The sequence below is a fragment of the Myotis daubentonii genome, chromosome 16, assembly GCF_963259705.1.
Source record: "Myotis daubentonii chromosome 16, mMyoDau2.1, whole genome shotgun sequence".
NCBI lineage: Eukaryota > Metazoa > Chordata > Mammalia > Chiroptera > Vespertilionidae > Myotis > Myotis daubentonii.
This window is the reverse complement of record NC_081855.1, coordinates 36343823-36363755: the sequence shown is the minus strand read 5'-3', so window position 1 is coordinate 36363755 and position 19933 is coordinate 36343823. Positions and strand designations below refer to the sequence as shown.

Sequence of the window (19933 nt, the reverse complement as noted above, 5' to 3'; positions counted from 1 at the left end):
AATGAGTTCGCATGTCATAGATTTGCCATCACTGCCCCAGTGGAAAAGTACCCTCCAGTGAGGATTAACAGAAAAAAATAAAATTAAAAATCAATGAAAAAACATATCCTTGGGTGAGGTTAAAAAAAATAAGTAGCTTAATTGTTTATTTCAGAAAAGGGAAGGAAGACAGTCAGAGTGATTCCCTAGACCAGGGGTGAGCAAACTTTTTGACTCGAGGGCCACAATGGGTTCTTAAACTGGACCGGAGGGCCGGAACAAAAGCATGGATGGAGTGTTTGTGTGAACTAATATAAATTCAAAGTAAACATCATTACATAAAAGGGTACGGTCTTTTTTTTTTTTTTTTTTTTTTTTAGTTTTATTCATTTCAAACGGGCAGAATCCAGGCCCGCTGGCCGTAGTTTGCCCACGGCTGCCCTAGACCCATTGTTGAGTTGAACTCAAAATACTGCCTGTAGCTTGCTGTAGAACCATTCTTCTTTGATTATTAGTAATTCGTCTTCACACTGTTAAAACTCTAAATGGTATAACAAATCATCAAACTAAACTAGGAAAGTTTGGAATACAGCCTTTTTAAGGATATCTTAAAACTGTGTACCCATAATTTAAGGAAGTGATGAATTGCCGTGGTCAAGAAAAAAATCAAAAGACAAAAAGTCAGCAACAGTTCAAATTTACAATAAAATTATGAGATACTAAGGCAAGGAAGAATGAAAAATGAATCTCAAGAGTAAGGACAGCTATGGAGTGGAAGATGAAAAGAACACACGGGCTTTGGACAAAATAAATCCAGATTTGAATGTGAACTCTGCCACAGTTATTTAATTCCGTGTCCACTGTTCTTTCAAACAACATGAGTTGAGTAGCATTGTTTTGAGTAGAATTTCTTTTTCCAGTTTAGGAGGCTACTGATACCCTTTCCAACTTCCAGTCAAAATGTGAAATGTCCTATATCAAAATATTACATAGTTTAGTTGAAACAAACTCATGTCAGTGATTTGGTATTTCAAACCATGTGTTTAATTTTTTAATTTATCTTTATTGTTGAAAGTATTAGAGATGTCCCCCTTTTTTCTCCATTGAACCCCTCCACCTTGTACTTGCCTCCCCAGTCCCCCCACTCCCCCCACCCCCTCCCAGGCCTTCACCACACTATTGTCTGTGTCCATGGGTTATGCATATAAGTTCTTTGGTTGGGCATGTGGATTTTTAAAATGCCTTCCCTCTTGCCCTAGCCAGTTTGGCTTAGTGGATAGAGCATTGGCCTGCAATTGAAGGTCTCAGGTTCGATTCCGGCCAAGAACACATGCCTAGGTTGTGGACTCGATCCCCAGTGTGGGGTGTGCAGGAGGCAGCCAGTCAATGATTCTCTCTCATCATTGATGTTTCTATCTATCTCTCCCCTCTCCCTTCCTCTCTGAAATCAATAAAAAATATATATAATAAAAATTAAAATAAAATAAAATGCCTTTCCTCTTAAGTTTTATGTTACCTGTGTTCTCAAAGTGTCATTTTCAAAAATTTCTACTGACTGGATGGAAAGGTAGACAACTAAGTGACTATTTTGTGTGCTCTGAGGAAAGATTGAGGGAAAGCCTATTTCTCCTTAAAGAAAGTACCCATTTATTTTCTTCTCTGATTCATAAATTGCCTTTAACCAGGACAAAGTTTTTATCAAAGATTACATAAATAATTCTTGAAGGTACTATTTTTTTAACATACTTTGAGCATTCTACATACATTATTATTATTACTGTTGTTTACTTCTAATTACAGCCATGTATGATGCGTATTTATCTCCCTTTTATTAAGGAAATGAGCTCTGAGTGGTTAAAAATAATTAACTTATATAATTCTTTATTTTAGTGTTTTTTAAATTCATAAAAAGAGGTTCATACCATATGTAATCTTTTGGAACTTTTCACTTATTATATTGCTAATATCATTGTGTGTTGCTGAAAATTATTTATTTTGACTGTTATATGTTCCATTGGGTAATTATTCATCCACTCTCCCTTGATAGATACTTCATATGTTTTCATGTTTTTTTCTGTTTTGAACAAATATGAGCACTTCTTAGCATAAGATAGGTGAGCACATGGTAAGGAGCCTAAGGGTCTGATGAAAACACAGAAGGATAAGGGAAGCCAAAGAGAGATTGGACATAGAAGCAAGATAACCCTGAGTTTCTATAAGTTAAGATAACTTAGTTTTGTCTATGATCAAATTTGGGCAAAATCTCACTACTGGTGTGCCTGTGGCCTGCCAGGCCAAGGCTGCTCACCTCCCCCGGGGTGGCAGGGAAAGTGTTAGTGTTGACCAATTACATCTGTAGCAGGAGGTTTAGGATGAATTTTATACAGGTTTGAATGCTACACTGATGACTCAAGGAAAATTCCTTCCCCGAGGGCTCCTGGTCTCAGGGTAACTGTGGTGTGGCCAGCCGAATAGGATACCCTAAGTGTGCTTTTGGCCTCTGGTATTTTTAGTACAGTGTGTCTTTGTGCAATAGTCCTAAGGTTCCAGAGAGAATGTAAGCCCTACTTTCAAAATTTACTGTTATTTTATTTGATTTCATTTTAATTTTTATAAGAGTGTATTTAAGCCAAACTGATGACATGTGCCTAGGGGCAAGATCTCAAATGCTCTGGAGAATAACAGTTTTGCAGCTTCTTTTATGCATTTGAAGTTCTAAACATTACTGTAATTTTAAATGTAAATGATTCTCCTCAGAAATAATAATTAGTCGATTTATTTTTTGGATGGTGCTGGAAAATAATTGCCAGTGTCATTAGGTTTAGGGAAAGGTATTCTGTTATCCATTCCTAAATCAGAGGGTTTGTCTAGTTATGTATGGAAATCTGAACAGATGTAACGAATCAGTTAGATATTCTGAGAGAGATTAGAATACAAATAACAGCTTTGAGAAAAAGCATTTTGGTTTATGGGATGTTTGGCAGGAGGACAGAAAGAAGATTCTGAAAGAACGAGTAGGCATGTAGTGGAGTTTTTTACTCCTTGGCATCCTGGGTTGAAATAAGTCAAGGGACAGAACCAAGAACCAGGGAACTTTAGAGCTTCAAAGGCATCATATTTATTGCTGTCTTCTTTTTTTCATTAAGATTTAAACTGATTTTTATTTAGACTTTATCTTATGAGAGAAACCTAGACATGTTTCTTAAAGAGAACCAAGTGTAACTTTAAAATCATGATTAAGATGACATGTCCGGTATTCTCACTAAAGAAAGATGAGAATTTCCAGAAAATAACATTAAGCGTATGACCCGTAACAAACCATATGCAGAACATTGGCTCATTGTCAGGTTGCCAGTGTCTTATTAGAAGACAAAGTCCCCAGTTTTACCACACAAGAAAGTTTCCATAACTCAATCACTGAACTTGCAGGGGGAGGGGTTGGCTGAAGCAGGGACTTTTTACCAGATACAGAATGTTCCATGCTCTTCTTTGCTGTCTCCTGTTTCTGAGTTAACTTAATGTTTGACCTCAGAGTCGGACTTGCCTGTGGCAAGAGAGATCATTTTAACCAGGGAGTAATTAATGTTTGAATCTTAATACTGTTTCTTGCTCCTCACTCTATACAAGTGGTCAGAATGACCTAACGTTGGCCTGGACATTTTCCTCTACAGAAAAAAAACCTGTCCTTTCATTTTAAAATATAAAATAGTTCATGTACTTGATTCTCTTTTGCTTTGATCATTGTAGAACAATCAGGAAAAGTTATGGGAGTGTGGAACACAAATATTTGTATTAACTGGAAAAGGATACATGGACCCTATTTAAGACCCAGCTACTCAGATTGTTATACACACTGATTTCATGATAATCTTCTGTGATTTAGGTAGTGTTAAAAAAACAGACAACAGACCTTACATGGAGTCACTTGTGTTAACTCCACAATACAAACTGAGACTTAATACCTAACTGAATGACAGTTTCAACCTCTCCCAGGAGTGGAATCTTAAACCAGTCGATCTGTAATTACCTGGTCAGCACTAGTGAGGTAATCTGCCTGCTGGACCCCTGCTGTCCCCCAAAGGAAGGTGACCTCACACTCTTTGCTGGTAACTTCCTTGTCCTCTCCTCCTGCCTATAAAAGACTTCCTTCATTTTATACAGCTCTTCAGAGCTCCATTCTGTCTGCTAATGGGATGCTGCCTGACCCATGCCTCATGGAATAAAGCCAATAAGATCTTTAAAATTTAGTCAAAACTCTTTCCTTTTCATGTCCTCTTCATATAGTTCATCTTCTCTTTTGACTCTTAACTCTTCTATATTTGTTGCTGATATTGGGAGGCAGCATAGTTAAAGGTTAAAGAGGAATTCTGGAGTTAAACTGTTTAGATGAGAAATTGGCATTGTATTAGGAGGTTACTGTTAACCATAATTAGAGCATTTCTGTAGAATGTTGAAAACAAACTCAGTTAAGTGTTCTGTAAATATTTGTTGGCTTCATTAATTCATTTGTTCATTATTAGGAGAGACCTCTTTGTATTATAGACTGAGGGAAAGACTAGTAAAAAGCTAGAGATGGAAAATACAAATAAAAAAAGGGAAGGGTTGCCTTGGCCAGTGTGCTCAATGGTAGAGCATCGACCCATGAACCAGGAGATTGTGGTTCGATTCCCGGTCAGGGCACATGCCCAGGTTGTGGACTCCATCTTCCTTAGGGGTCATGCAGGAGGCAGCTGATTGATGTTTCTCTCTTATCATTGATGTTTCTCTCTCTCCCTCCCTCTCCCTTCCTCTCTCTGAAATCAATAAAAACATTTTTTTAAAACAATAAAAAACAAACAAACATTTTTTAAAAGGGAGGGTGTGGGTAGAAAATTTGCATTTAGTGATCACCCACTGTTCCAGAGTTAGAGAAAGAGGTAATCTGCTTGAAGTTGAAAATTTGGACAAGAGAATCAGTTTCAAATGGCTGCTTTGTGAATTTAGTAAGGGGTCAGCATGAATTCTTTCTGTCCACGCTCCTCTCATTCATCCGTGTACGTTCCTGGCACAACTGAAACTAGTTACTACCCATGTTACTTTCAGTGAGAAACCTACTGGTTTTGTTTGGTGGGTATAAACATATCTTTTTCTCTCATCATCCTACTAGATTAAGTTCTTTGAGAGCGGAACTCATTACTTTTTTTTTCTTAGTAATCTACTACATATAGTGATTTTCAGCCTAAGTAATAATAATTAAAATGATTGGATTGTTCTTAAATGTTATTGAATTCCAATCAATACTATCACTTTTTTATCCACTCATCATCACACCGCTTTGAATAATCTAAAAGACATGTCACCTTAAATTTAAAATTCTGCAAACTATTCTTGACCTTTAGTGGTCCCTAGTGCTGATTTTATTCTTATAATTCAGTGGATCTTCAAGCCAGCCACAGATTGATTGGTCACAATATAAAGCTCCTCTAATCTGTTATTTTCTCTAACTAAAATCAGTTGATTTTTTTCTGAAATATAAAGCTCTTTTTATTAAAGTATAGTTGACATGCAGTATTATTCATTTCAGGTGTATAACATAGTGAGATTTCACATTTATACATCTTACAAAGTGATCACCACAAAAAATCCACTATCCATCTGTCACCATACAAAGTTATTGTAATATTATTGACTGTATTCCCTATGTTGTACTTTAGGGACTTAGTTATAAGTTTTTACCTCTTAATCCTTTTCACCTTTTTGCCTGTAAGCCCACCGCCCAACTCTCTATCTGTTTTTCTGTGTATGAATCTGTTTGTTTTGTTTGTTCATTTGTTTAGTTTTTTAGATTCCACACATAAATGAAATGATAAAAGTATTTGTCTCTCTGACTATTTCACTTAGCATCATACCCTCTAGGTCTATTCATGTCACAAATAGCAAGACTTAATTCTTTTTCATGACTGAGTAATATTCCTCTGTGTGTGATATATATATATATACACATACTATATATATATATATATGTATATATGTGTGTGTGTGTATGTATGTATTCACTTCTTCTTTATCCATTCACCTATTGAATACACCTAAGTTGCTTCCATATCTTGGCTATTGTAAATAATACTTCGGTGAACATAGAGGTGCATATATCTTTTTTAATTGGTGTTTCATTTTCTTCAGAAAAGTACCCAGAAGTGGAATTGCTGGATCTTTCTTCGTCTCTTATTATAGCTTTTGTTTTAAAGTTTATTTTGTCTGATACTTTAACACATTTTGTTTTGACAACCAATCACTTTTACTTGATTCTTATAGACCACTCCTTTAGCTCTGCCTCATTCATTAACATAAATGCCTGCTTGTCTCCTGCTCAAGTCTAAATTCTGAAATGAAGTTTTGTTCCAAAAGCTTCCCTTTAATGATAGCATATTTCACAGAGTAGCTGCTAATTATAAGGAGGTCTTCCCTTCATTCTAACTCTTACAGAAATCAATTCCAAATGTTCAAAAGCAAGGATAATTACAAATCCTTTTTTTGAAAGATGCCTGTAATAGGAATATGTTGTAAGGCAGTAGCAACAATACACCTAATGTTTCTATATAAAGCAGTGGTCTTCCTTCTGCCCAGCCACTTAGAAAGGGAGGGTGTCATGTGTTTATAATACTGCTTTAGCACACAATGGACTAACTTGAGTACAAAAGAGGTTTTAATAATTTGAAAGGGGCACAGATGTGAATGAAATTCAAGACGTTTTAATTCCAAATCCTGGAGTTGAATCACAACTTATCTTAAATGGTGCTGGAGGCTATCAACCCAAACTTATATAGATGAGAAAGCCGTAGGTTGTTTATTTATTGCATAGGTTTTATTCTGAATTTATTTTATCGAGGTATCTTGCAAGATCCAGAGATGTAAAGGAACTTGGTTTTGGGCAGGCTACTACATTTCAGATCCAAATGCAAGTAGAATACACCAGTTACCAATTTTTGTTATCAGTCTCAAAAATTGAAATTCCCCATCAAGCTGTAACTGGTTTGGCTCAGTGGATAGAGCGTCAGCCTGCGGACTGAAGGGTCCCAGGTTCGATTCCGGTCAAGGGCATGTACCTTGGTTGCGGGCACATCCACAGTAGGGGGTGTGCAGGAGGAAGCTGATCCATGTTTCTCTCTCATCAATGTTTCTAACTCTCTATCCCTCTTCCTTCCTCTCTGTAAAAAAATCAATAAAATATATTTTTTTAAAAAAATAAAAAAGAAATTCCCCATCAAGTTAAATGGAAAAATTAATAACACTTTCATTCAAGTCACACAGGAGTACTGGATCCATTTTTACTAGGTTAAATATAAGTTGATTTTCAGGTAGCACCAGTTCATTTACTTGTCATATTCCTGGGTTTATTTGATATCAGGTTGTTTTTCTTTTTTTCCTATTTGTTTTCTCTAATCTCTGAGGACTAAAAGGCTATAATCATCATGGAAATCAGCCTGATGGCCTTTGGCTTATTCGGATTGCATCATAAATTCCCCCTCCCCTCTCTCCAGGGCATTCTACCTTAGGAGGAAAGTTTCATTTTCAGGGCAATCTATCACTGTTGAACCAGGCCAGGAGTCTGAGATCCATTCTGAGTCACCATGAATAGAACTCTAGTACTGGTTGGGCCCCAGGGAAACTGGTGGTTAAATACTGTGAGAACCTTTATCAGACAGGAAATGACAACTCATTAAAATACTAACCGTTAAGCCTGTTTAGATCACTGCCTACGGGGTGGGGAGAAAAATTTAACTCTGTAGTGTTTGACTAAAGTGTGTACATTTCTGAAAACAGAATTATTTATAAGACTGTTATCAAGAAAGAAAATTTCTAGTCAATCATGTTGCTAAAGTTCTGCCAAACTGTCATTGCCTCTTTTGTACAAAAGATGTAGTGGGGGTGGGAAGAGAAGGGGCTTTTATTTCATCCCTGAAAGTATATCCTACCTAGAGGCACCATAATTGTACAGATTAGTCTCTTTAGAAGAGGTGACTGTTGGCTTTTCTGGTTAGGGCTCTCCTCCTGTGCTCCTGAGCCAAATCTCAATTGATAGAAGATTTCTCTGGAGTCGGAGGATAAATTTGATGTTTTGATAGACTATAATAATCCTCAATTAACCAAGAAAATTTTTAAAGATCCTGATATTCCCTTGAAAAACAAGTTTTAACTGTGGACACAGTCCCTTGAGGTTTGGCTTTCCAGATTCTTTTCTTTTTTTTTCTTTTTCTTTTTTTTTATTGATTTCAGAGAAGGAGAGAGATAGAAACATCAATGATGAGAGAGAATCATCGACTGGGGACTGAGCCTGCAATCCGGCATATGCCCTTGAACAGAATCGAACCCGGGACCCTTCAGTCTGAAGGCCAAGGCTCTACCCTCCAAACCGATTAGGGCGCTTTCCAGATTCTTAAAGGCCCTCTTCATAATGGCCTATTAGAAGAATGAGTGAAAAAGAGACAGATAGTCCACATCTTTGTAGAAATATATCTTTTATTTCCTCTAATATATTACCTAACAATCCTGCATTGAGTTGGTCTTCTAATTAAGTCTTAAAATATTTTTTACTTTTTGGGAACAAAGTGTAATATTTGTACCCTTTACAGTTTAGCTTCATGGTAATTTTAGTACTTCTATTTATATTTATTTTGATCTTTGTTATTTCTTTGTGTGTGTTTTTATAACATATATAATATTATCATGGTAGCACATATATATAACATTTACATATATATATATATGGAAGAGTAGGAAGTCCACAATACAAAGGGGACTTACGATAAGCATGTTGCAATTTATTATGTTTTTTCTGTCTCCATCAATCAGATTTATAGCATGTAATTCCTAGTTTTAACTAAACAAACCCTCACAAACAGGCAGTGAATTAAAGAGTTTCCTATAAATAAACAACAGAAGGAAAATAATACTAATAATGAACTCATAAGAAACAGCAAAAAAAGCATTGATACTTCACCTACTCCTAGTATATGTCTATAGGAATCAGCCAAAACAATCTTAATAAAGGACAAGTGTATAATATGCCTCAAATATCACTAATGGTAGCATGAAAGCCATGATAATTAGTAATGCATTTAATGTAATTTTTAGCCCTGGCTGGTGTGGCTCAGTTAGTTGGAGCATCTTCCAATGTACCAGAAGATCCCCGGTTCAGTTCTCGGTCAGGGCACGAACCTAGGTTGCGGATTCTATCCCAAGCCAGGGCAAGTACACCAGTGTTTCTCTTTCACTTCCATGTTTCTCTCTCCCCGCTTCCCCCTTCCTTTATTACTTAAAAATAATAAAGTAATAATTTATAGAAGAGGGTAGAGGGGAAGTAAATGATGATGGAAGGAGACTTGACTTGGGGTGGTGGACACAAAGCAACATATAGCCCGGCCAGTACGGTTCAGTGGTTGAGTGTCAATCTATGAACCAGGAGGTCACAGTTCTATTCCCGGTTAGGGCATATGCCCAGGTTGAGGACTCATTCCCTAGTAGAGGGCATGCAGGAGGTAACTGATCAATGATTCTCTCTCATCATTGATGTTTCTATCTCTCCCTCTCTGAAATCAATAAAAAAATATATTTTTAAAAACAAAACAACAAAATATATATATATAGATGATGCATTATAGAATTGTACACTTGTAACCCATATACTATATAGGTAGGTACATTGTTATTAACTTAATTAGGGTACTCCTAAGGCTTAGGAAGAGAGCCACATGTGGCTTGCAAGCCGCAGTTTGCCGACCACGGATCTAGACTCCTTTGCCATTAAAAGCCACTATCAAAAAGTACCAGTCATCATCGGTAGTCTACTTCAAAAGATCTCTGTTATACTTTTTGAATTATAGCAGCAGGAGAATTGATTAAATCCTCTCCTTACTTTCTTTTTGTACTATTCCTGCCTTGAATCTTATTCTAAAGGCATTTTCTCATATTTTTAAGTTTTCAAAGGTTTAATCACACCCGAGACCAGCGATTTTCAACCTTTTTTCATCTCATGGCACACATAAACTAATTACTAAAAATCTGCAGCGCACCAAAAAATACTTTTTTTTCAGCGGTTGGAGCACTGACCCTTGGATTGAAGGTTCCCAGGTTCAGTTCCCGTCAAGGGCACATACTTGGGTTGCAGGCTCGATCCCCAGCCTGGTTGGGGCATGGGTGAGAGGCAACCAATCTGTGTGCCTCTCTCACATCGATGTTTCTCTCTCTCTCCCTCCCCCCTTCCCCTCTCATCTCTCTCTAAATATCAATGGAAAAATGTCCTCCAGTGAGGATTAACAACAACCAAAAAATAGATATAACTTTGACTCATTCACACCGGACAGCTATTGTTGTGTTGGCTGTTGTCATCTTTTTATTTAACAATCTAAGGGCTTAAAAGAGGTCAGTGCCCCTGACTAACTAGTCATGTACTGCATGTTTTAAAAATTCTTGCAGCACACCGGTTGAAAATCGCTGCCCTAGCCCAGACAATATGATTCATCATCAGAGGCATGTTACATAAATTAGTCTCAAAGTACTTCACAGTGAACCAAAGGTAAAAAACATTGTGCCCACATTTTCTTCTAAGAAAGATAAAGGCTCGTTACCTTACAACCTTACTAGGAACCCATGTCAGACAGCATGTTTTCTGGAAAGCCAGTGAAATGTACATGATCACATTAATGCTAAAATCCTCAAAAAAGTGGTTAAGAAAGGAACAAAGCCTGTATTAAATACAAGTTTACTTTATTAATTCCCATTTAATTCTCTTAAGCATTTCAGCTGCTTAACTTTTATATAGGCCCTGTGTAAATAGAGCTAAACCATAAGACAAATCAGTTTTTTTAAGATCATGTTATTTCTTGTTATTAACCACTGTGCCCGGTTTTATGATGACACATAGTACCAAAATACACACCTGGCTGGAAAAATCCAAACAGAATCAGAATCAGGGACAGGAAAGCTTCCCGTCTTCCAATAGCAAGTCCCAATTTGATGACTATCTGTACGATGAAAAAGAGATTCAAAGCAAATCACATGATGTGTTGCTTACTAGTATATTAGTATCTGGTGAACCTAGTTTGAGAGTTACACAATTTGAAAGGAGTCCCTTGAAAACAGGAGGAATCATGAATTTTTGGAATGGGTGTGTGCTTAGGACTAACCAACAAATGAAAGTGTAAGCTTTGTGGAAAAACTAGCGCAGTGATGGTGAACCTATGACACGCGTGTCAGAGGTGACACATGAACTCATTTTTTTGGTTGATTTTTCTTTGTTAAATGGCATTTAAATATATAAAATAAATATCAAAAATATAAGTCTTTGTTTTACTATGGTTGCAAATATCAAAAAATTTCTATATGTGACACGGCACCAGAGTTAAGTTAGGGTTTTTCAAAATGCTGACACACCGAGCTCAAAAGGTTCGCCATCATTGGACTAGAGTAATCACACCACCCACTCTCCATGCAGCCTCTGCCGACTGTGATCTTCATCTGGAAGGTTTTCTGAGTTTTGTGGGTACAGAGAATAATGCAGACCTTCCTAATGGACCAATATGAGGAGAATTAAAAATACAGATTTCTGTCCAGCTGGTGTGGCTCAGTGGTTGAGCGTCGACCTATGAACCAGGAGGTCATGATTCAATTCCCAGGCAGGGCACATGCCAGATTTTGGGCGTGGTCCCCAGTGTGGGGCATGCAGGAGTTAGCTGATCAATGATTCTCTCTCATCATTGATGTTTCTATCTCTCTCCCTCTCCCTTCCTCTCTGAGAACAATAAAAATACATATTTTTAAAAATGCAGATTTCTTATCAGATAAGTGATTTCCGGAAGCAGAGTCACATATGTATTAAAAACTATTTAAAAACTATTTAAATATAATAGCTTTTGTTTGCATATTCAGTCAGGGCCCTTGACAGAATTTTGTGAAAAGTTTGTCTTGTTTCTGTTTTAACACATCCTTAGGTATGTAAAAGCACAGCAAAATACTGTTCTCACGAAACCACTTCTGAGCTCTGGCTGGGTTTAGACTTCTGTGGTTTTTTTCCTTTACTTTTTTCCTGGACTTTTGTTTGCATTTTCTTAGGGTTTTTTGTTTGTTTGTTTACTTTCCTTTATTAAAATCCATAACAAAAGTTCAAAAATTGCCATCAGCTTAATTTGTTGGAAATTTATTTTTTCATGAGTAATATTATCTGAAAAATGTGTGTGCCAGGAATATAAATTTTCAAGATATTACTATCACAAAGCTTTTTCTACCCACCGTGTTGTAGGTTTACAGCAAGGATAAGCAGATGAGATCAATTTCTGTTTCTTTTCTTTCTTTCTTTTTTTCTTTACTTTATTTACAGCTTCCTCACTGAGAGAAAGTGGCTGTTTACAAGACTAAGTGAAGCATATTTTAGTCCAACAGTTGACTGTAAAATAGGTCTCTGTGTTGGTTCTCCTTCTATTATATATTCTTCTGTATCACAAAACTGTAAGAACTTTGAATTTACTCAGCGCACAAAGGACTTCCCCACTCCCTGTGAGCTGAGATGAGAGTTCCCAGCCAAGTGTACAGGGTCTCTGAGTTGAACGGCTTTCAGAGAGTGGCATTTAAGCTATTTCCTAAGCCAACTACAAAAAACACCCAACTGTACTGCAGGTTACTCCTCCAGCTGCCGCCCCACTCCCATATATGCCTTAAATTAACCTTTAACCTTAAATGTCAGAATGGACTCTCACTTTTGTCTGCTGCTTGACTATCACTGGAAAGATGAAGCTGTAGGCTAGCATTATTATTTGTCTTAAATGCATGGTAATAGTGACAGCTGTGGTTTCAATTTTTATCTAGTCCATTACTAAAATAGTTGTAGTGTTAATTAAGAAAACCCTACTATAAGAGTGCCTTGTATAAGCTGAGACATCTGCTCTATGTCGTGGTTTGTAGAGATAGAGAAATGAAAATAAAACCAAAATTTTGATTAATATATAAAGTGGATTAAGAGGAATCTGATCATTGGTTATATAACACTTAAAACCAAAATATGTTAACTTTTTTAAGGTTTATTCAGATCATGTGGCATCTGTTCATAATGGTGATTAATATGTTGCTATGAAAACTTTTAATTTCTCTATTTTCAGCTATTTTCCTAGTCTCTTATGAGAAACTGCAGCTCCCACCCCACCACCAAGAATTCTCCAAAGCATAGTAATACCATAGCAACTTGAAAAATTAATCTCAGCATCAGCCCAAGATTTTTTTTTTTTTTTTTTTTTTTTGCCCAAGATAATTCTTGGAAAGTTGCCTATCATGTAAATATATAAGGACATACATTCTCCATCAGCTAAAGTGGATTTCCAGTGGCAAATTATTTATCTTTCCAAATTCTTTTGAAGAGGGTCTTGAATGATTGCCAGGCCCTCCCTCATTTTTCTCAGCAACAAAAACAAAAAATTAGACCATTCATTGCATTTGGTTCTTAATTTTCTCTGTAAATAATTACTTGACCCTGGATCCCAAGTATGATTTAAGGCAAATTGTAAACCATATTTGTGCTCACTTCCATTCAGAAGGTAGAGGTCTGGAGAAAGACCAAGGCACATGTAATGGCCCGGCTGATGTGGCTCAGTGGTTGAATGTCGACCTGTGAACCAAGAGGTCATAGGTTCGATTCCTGATCAGGGCACATGCCCAGTGGGGGTGAGGGTGGAGGGTGTAGGAGGCAACTGATGTTTCTATCTCTCTGTCCCTCTCCCTTCTCTCTCTCTAAGATCAATAAAGGTATATTAAAAATAATTTTGTAAAAAAGACACATGTAATGGAATCCAGCACCTATAGGACATCAAAAAGGGAAATTTCAAGCCATTTCTTATACACCCTAGCTGTTTACATTAACATACAATCATTTCAGCCTTTCTAAATGAAAGAGTTTTTTTCACATTTTAAAAAATTAAATAATGGCTTGACTTGGGAATTTAATGACATAGGTATTAAGTGTGAATGAACCAATTTCTGAAGGAAATGTCTTATAAATCTGCAGTCTTCAAAGCCAGTCTTTGTATACTTCACTAGAATTTTTCTCTTTTGTATTCATGTGGTTTGTTTCAAGTGTAAATGGTGAGATATTTGCATTCCCTTTGCATTATATAAAGAACTACCCAAGGAAAATCTCTCTTTTAAAGAGAAAATTTGTAGTACTTTAGTTGCCCCTTCTGGTCAGAATCAGCAGTAATAAACAGAAACAGCTCAGACTCAGCTCTTCTGGCTTATCCCACTAGTGCAAGGCCACGTGAAAGTCAGTGACAGTGGACACATGATACAATATACAGATGCTGTGGTATAGAACCGTATCCCTTAAACCTATGTAATTTTAATAACCAGTGTCACCCCCAATAAATTCAGTTTTTTAAAAAGTCAGTGAGAGAGAGACTGGGACTGTAGGTTAGGAGACTTGCCCTTCTCCATCTCAGTGTGGGTCTCCTGGTCTAATCAGTGCAGCCGGAGCCTCTACTGCATATGTCCTTTCAGGGTTTTTTAAATCATCTTCACTATTCGTAAAGGACAGCTTCACCCCCACACCAGTCGCTCTCCTTCAATTCCTTTGGAGTATGTCTCTGTACTCCCAAAAATTAAGTATTGATTTTAAATTATTTTGTTCCCAAATCAGTGTGTGTGTGTGTGTGTGTGTGTGTGTGTGTGTGTGTGTGTGTGTGTGTTGAATCCCCATAATGATTCTAAGTCTCTTGTGGGCGTGGACTATTCCCCCACCCCCCATAGCACCAGTTACAGTGTTGGACACAAAATAAGGACTTCATTAAGTGTTTGGTGGTTTATAATTAAAAGGAATAAAGAAAAGTGTCAGCCAGGAGTTATATATTTGTTAGCTTCCGGTAAATAGCAAAAAAATTCTCTTCCTTTATTCCTCTGCTTTTTTTTACAGAAAGCAGCAACTGAATTGTTCTAGAAATTAGGTGACGTTAATCTAATAGTTGCTGAAAAGGGAGAGCATTGGGCACATGTTGAAATACCTTTTGCTGGCCCGGGAAAGAGATTGGGCGCGTTTACCTTTTGGCCCTATTAGACTGATGGGAAAATAAGGGGACAGGAAAATAGAGATGTTTGGTTTTCTAAATTGCCCCAAGTTACCATTTTAAAAACCGCCTGCAAGCATTTCTGAAACGGGAGTCCGGTAGTTACAGTCACCAAACCGGTTTAACTGCACTGCCTCCCCTTGTTCTGGGTGAGAGGGAGCTCCGAGTACATAAGCTTATCAGCGATCACTATCCCAATCATCTGAGAACAAGTTGTTTAGTAATGTACCGCAGTTTCTGTGCAAACCATCTCCCATAAACCATGAAGTGATTCAAGGTTCATAGTTCCTTCTTTGTTCCTTTGTTAATCACTGACTTCTGACTAGTGGGAGGTGCCTCCCAAATTTGCTAATGCATTCTTTTTGGGAAGGGATGACGCACAGATTGTCCTAATAAGGACTTAGATTGAGAAAGTACCGCCCCCTCGGAGAAGATGGGACAAGTCAGGGAGAGGGCGGGCAGTTTCTTTTTCAACTGGGGATGACACAAGCATAAGTCATTTCCTTATTAATCGGTTCAAACCAGTTCTTACAGGAACTGGTGGTGATAAATGTGGGACTTCTCAGAAGTCATTCATTTTACTCTTTGTGCCACACCAGTGAGCAGCCTCAGCTGAGCTGGCCTCACTCTGAGGATGAACTCTTCTGCTAGAAGCAAGGAGCTGAGCTCCCAATCTCTCCCAGACGTGTTGGTGGGAGAGACTTTTCTCCTTTATGGGGTTGTTACAGGATGAATTTTTATCCATAAAAAGAGTTCTCAAGACTTCACCAGCTCTGCTGATAGTTCTACTTGTTTTTTCTTTCTACCAATCCCTGCTTTTTGATTCCAGGCGGTAAGTGCATTTTTCCTTAACATTTTTCCTTCTTTTCTTCCCAAATGTACCTTTTTCCTGGGGTATTGTCCCTGCCTCCAGTGCTGTCCCCGGCATAGGTCCATCTCTGCAGAAGCCATTCCAGGAGTACCTGGAGGCCCAGCGGCAGAAGCTTCACCACCGGAGTGAAATGGGCGCACCTCAGGTGAGACTTCCCCCCTTCCCCACCGTGTGGGGCTGGAATCACGCACAGGGCTCACTGCATAGGCACAAATAGAGTGAGGTTTGTTTGCAAGTCTCCCTCGTAGACGTTGAGGCTCCATGGTCTCTACTGGGAAATTTGTTTAAATCAGAACATGTAACTTCTGTTTTGTGCATCTCCCAAAGTCAAGGCTAGAGCTAGTGGGAAATAATAGATCTGTTATGTAGAATGAGTTATTGCCTTGATCTTAAATTATTTATTAGCAAGTATACTTTCTGAGTGGACTTAAAAGTTGACATTTATAGCTTAACAAAACTGAGGTCACTGGAACATCTCCCTTCATTTTTGCACTGTTTTTCTTTTCAGAGGTGGGAAAATAATCATTTTTTAATAAATCAAGGCTCTTACTATAGCTGAACATAAAAACTTTAACTTAAACTAAGCCTTTTCTGTGACAAAGGGAAATGACTAGAAGAAGATGAGTAAGCAGTAGCCTGAGATGGGAAACTTGAAGGAAGCACAGTTGGGTTGTTTTGTTTGTTTGGTTGGTTGTTTTTGGATGGCCTTAGACTCTTTATGTGGCCCTGTGCTCCCCTCAACTGACCAAACATGATTTCAGAAACATAACATTTATGTTTTAAAAGCTGCTCCCAGTCCTGGAGCAAGAATATATAACTCTCTTGACACTGCCCTGTACAAGTGTCTGCAGACTTTATTCTTATGTAGTAAGAGATAAGGGATGGTCTCAGAGTCGCCCCATTCTGAACCATATGCATCAACATGGACTTTATAGCCAACAAAGTGAAATCTTAATAACTGGGTATAAAAGAGCCCAAATGTCTATTTCAGGGTAGCTAGAGACATGAGACTTTTCATCTTTAGACTTTATAGGCTATAGGCTCCCATGGTCTCATTATTTTTTTCTAAAACATTGTAGATGACCCCCGTCTTACTGCTGAAATGATGAAGCTTTTCTTGTGGCTCATTCTGCATTTCTTCCTGCAGGGAGAAAACTGGTTGTCCTGGATGTTCGAGAAGTTGGTGATTGCAATGGTGTGTTACTTCATCCTGTCCATCATTAACTCCATGGCACAAAGTTATGCCAAAAGAATCCAGCAGCGGATAAAATCAGAGGAGAAAACTAAATAAGCAGGAAAAGTTTTTCACAGCAGGAATTAGAATGGATGGGTTCTGCCTTAATTGGGAGGACTCCAAACCAGGAAAAAAACTTCCCTTTTCCATCCTGTTTCGATTAACTTTTTTTTCCCTGCAAAGCGTTTAGTCCATATTTTGCACTGACATGCTTTTCCTTTGTGTGTTAAGGTAAGGTGCCCGCCCTCGATTCAGTTCACGTTGTATTTTATGAGGGTGGGTGGGATGGTCAGCAGCAGGCTTAACGGGAAATGGCCTTCTGTTTGTCACTTCCAGAAGGCCCCGAGTACAATTAAAGAATCCAGGCACCACAACGTTCTTAAGTATGTTAACTGTCAAGCTTTTTAAGCTTGTCACAAATGACTGCTCCGTTTTTCTAAATCATCAAAATGTATATAAATATTAGATGGGATAACAGTCGTGCATGTCTATCATGGTACAGTTTAATCTGCCATCCTGCCCAGCCCTTCCTCTCCCACCTACCAAAAAAAGGCCGTTTTATGATGCGTTGCACACCCTCTTGGGAAATTGATCTTTAAAATTTTGAAACAGTATAAGGAAAATCTGGTTGGTGTCTCACGAATGAGCTGACACCATTTTTTATTCTGTATATTTAGAATGAAGTCATGAAAAATCTTTATAAAGACCTCTTTGATCATTCCAAAATTGTGTTCGTTTTCTTGAGCGTTTTGGTTTTTTATTTCCTAGTAGCTTCTATCAACTGATTGGCAGCCTTGCCAAATCCACCTACAACCATAATTTCTTAAGCCTTCGTTCATTTGCATGAAAAGAGACGACGTCAATTTTTGTTGCTGGAATTGGGCAGCTAGCTGCACCCCAGTGAGATGGTGCCGTAAGGACGGGTGTCATGAGGGGATTTCTTGGATTGTGAAAGCAGTAGAGATGGTAGTATGCAAGTCAAAGAACACGGGAGAGAGAAATAACTCATTTAAAAAAAAACTACACTTTTCTCATGTGTTAATTTTAGCTCAGCGTGTACTCTGTTTTAACAGAAATTTACTTTTATAGGTAACTTAATTTTCTTGTCCTTTTCAGTTTTGTTCTTATGTGATGTTTCCTTCGGGATGTTTCAAGTTGAACTTGGTCATTTTGTTTTGCTTGAGAGGGAAATAAACAATTTCACTTTCTTCCTTTAGGAAAATTGCTACTGACATTATGTTGAGAGTAGAACTGGGTTTAAATCTCAACAGGCCAGAAATGCCTGATTTGTTTGATCAAATCCTGCCTGAATGTCTGCTTGTTTTGCCTCCCGTCGTGACATCTCCATGGCCGTACCACCTTGTCGGGTAGCTTATCAGACTGATGTTGACTGTTGAATCTCATGGCAACAGCAGTCGATGGGCTGTCTGACATTTTGGTATCTTTCATCTGACCATCCATATCAAATGTTCCCATTCAAACATCACCCAAAATCATGGTTAATGATAAAAAACAAAAACCTCTGTCCTTACGTCCAGTGGCACTGTGAGTCTTCTATGCCATGATATTGCATAGTCAAAAGGATTTTATGGGAAAATTGGGATAGTCTCCATGACCACAGCTAAGTAAATAAAGCATAAGCAACCTTCCTTGTAGGTTTTGAAAAGGTTATTGATCATTTTTTTCCATCCAGGGACTTCTAGCAGTGTGACTGTTGCCTGCCTTAAAGAGCAGTGCCCCAAAGGCTTTATTTTAAACAGATTCACATTAAAATCATAATTTTTAGATTCTTGAGGGTTAGTGTAAGTTTCTAAGTCAGCTTCTGGTTGTGTTTCATCTGTTTCACCTGCATTTTACTTGGTGTTTGTCTAAAGAGAGAAAAGAGGAAAGCAAATATGAATGGTGCCACTTGTACTAAATCTTTGGGCTTTATTGGTCAATTTATTTCAGGGTAGGGGATTAGAAAAATGTGTCTTGGGCTGACGGTCTGACTTAAGGGCCACCATTTGTTCACTCTCTGGAATGAAGAACAACTCTCCTTTCCTCACTGTGTGCTCAGGTGTGGCACCCCTGAGGGTCCTGCTGGCCTTGTGTTCCGTGTGGATTTGTTCCTTTCTTAGCTCAAAAGTGGATGCAAACAACTACATGATCCCAGAGACATACCTAGTTAATTCCAGCTGGTGAGAAACCAGAAATGTTGTAAATGGATGGTTTGATATTGCTGCAAATAAAGAAAAAGGGCCCGGGAATTCTGATTCCTTCTCTATTTTGTTTAAGCCTCATTTTGTGCCTGAAATATCTACAACGTTAAATCACTTCTCAACTCAGTGACTGTCAAGAATAGTCTACAACCCAGTACAACCCAGTGGCACGCATCAGCAGTTCACGCTGAGGAGCACCTCCCTCCAAACCTCACGCAGTGTTTTCTGTGTTCTCCATGAGTACATCGCCTGGGGAGCGGGGCTTGAAAGCAGGGGAGGGTTTTACTTTCATTTGTTATAATGGTCACTTCCCATTCTCTAGAAATCCAGGAAAAGCGGGTGCTGGGGCAGGTTCTGAAACTCACTGGTTAGTTCAGTGTCTGTAGGAGCAAGTGCTCCTGTACAAACAAGCTCAGCCCACATGCCGCCCCTGTGGCTTCAGTGGACAGCATGAGACTCGTCTACTTTCAGAAAGTTTTAACTCGGCCTAGATTTCATCTATTAAAAAATATATAGGTAGTTGGGTTGTCTGAAGGATTAAACTGCATAAAATGGAAAATACTGCCAT

The 19933-nt window shown here is 38.1% G+C and overlaps 1 protein-coding gene across 1 annotated transcript in view; it reads left to right on the top strand.

Annotated features, from left to right (window-relative positions):
- VMP1 (vacuole membrane protein 1) overlaps positions 1-19413 on the top strand; it is a 102005-nt gene extending 82592 nt beyond the window's left edge. Inside the window, exons 11-12 of the mRNA XM_059669817.1 lie at positions 15973-16075; positions 17078-19413. Of these exons, the coding sequence (XP_059525800.1) occupies positions 15973-16075; positions 17078-17221 (247 nt within the window). The 3' untranslated portion in view covers positions 17222-19413. The remainder of the gene's footprint in view (positions 1-15972; positions 16076-17077) is intronic.
- The last annotated feature ends 520 nt before the right edge of the window (positions 19414-19933 follow it).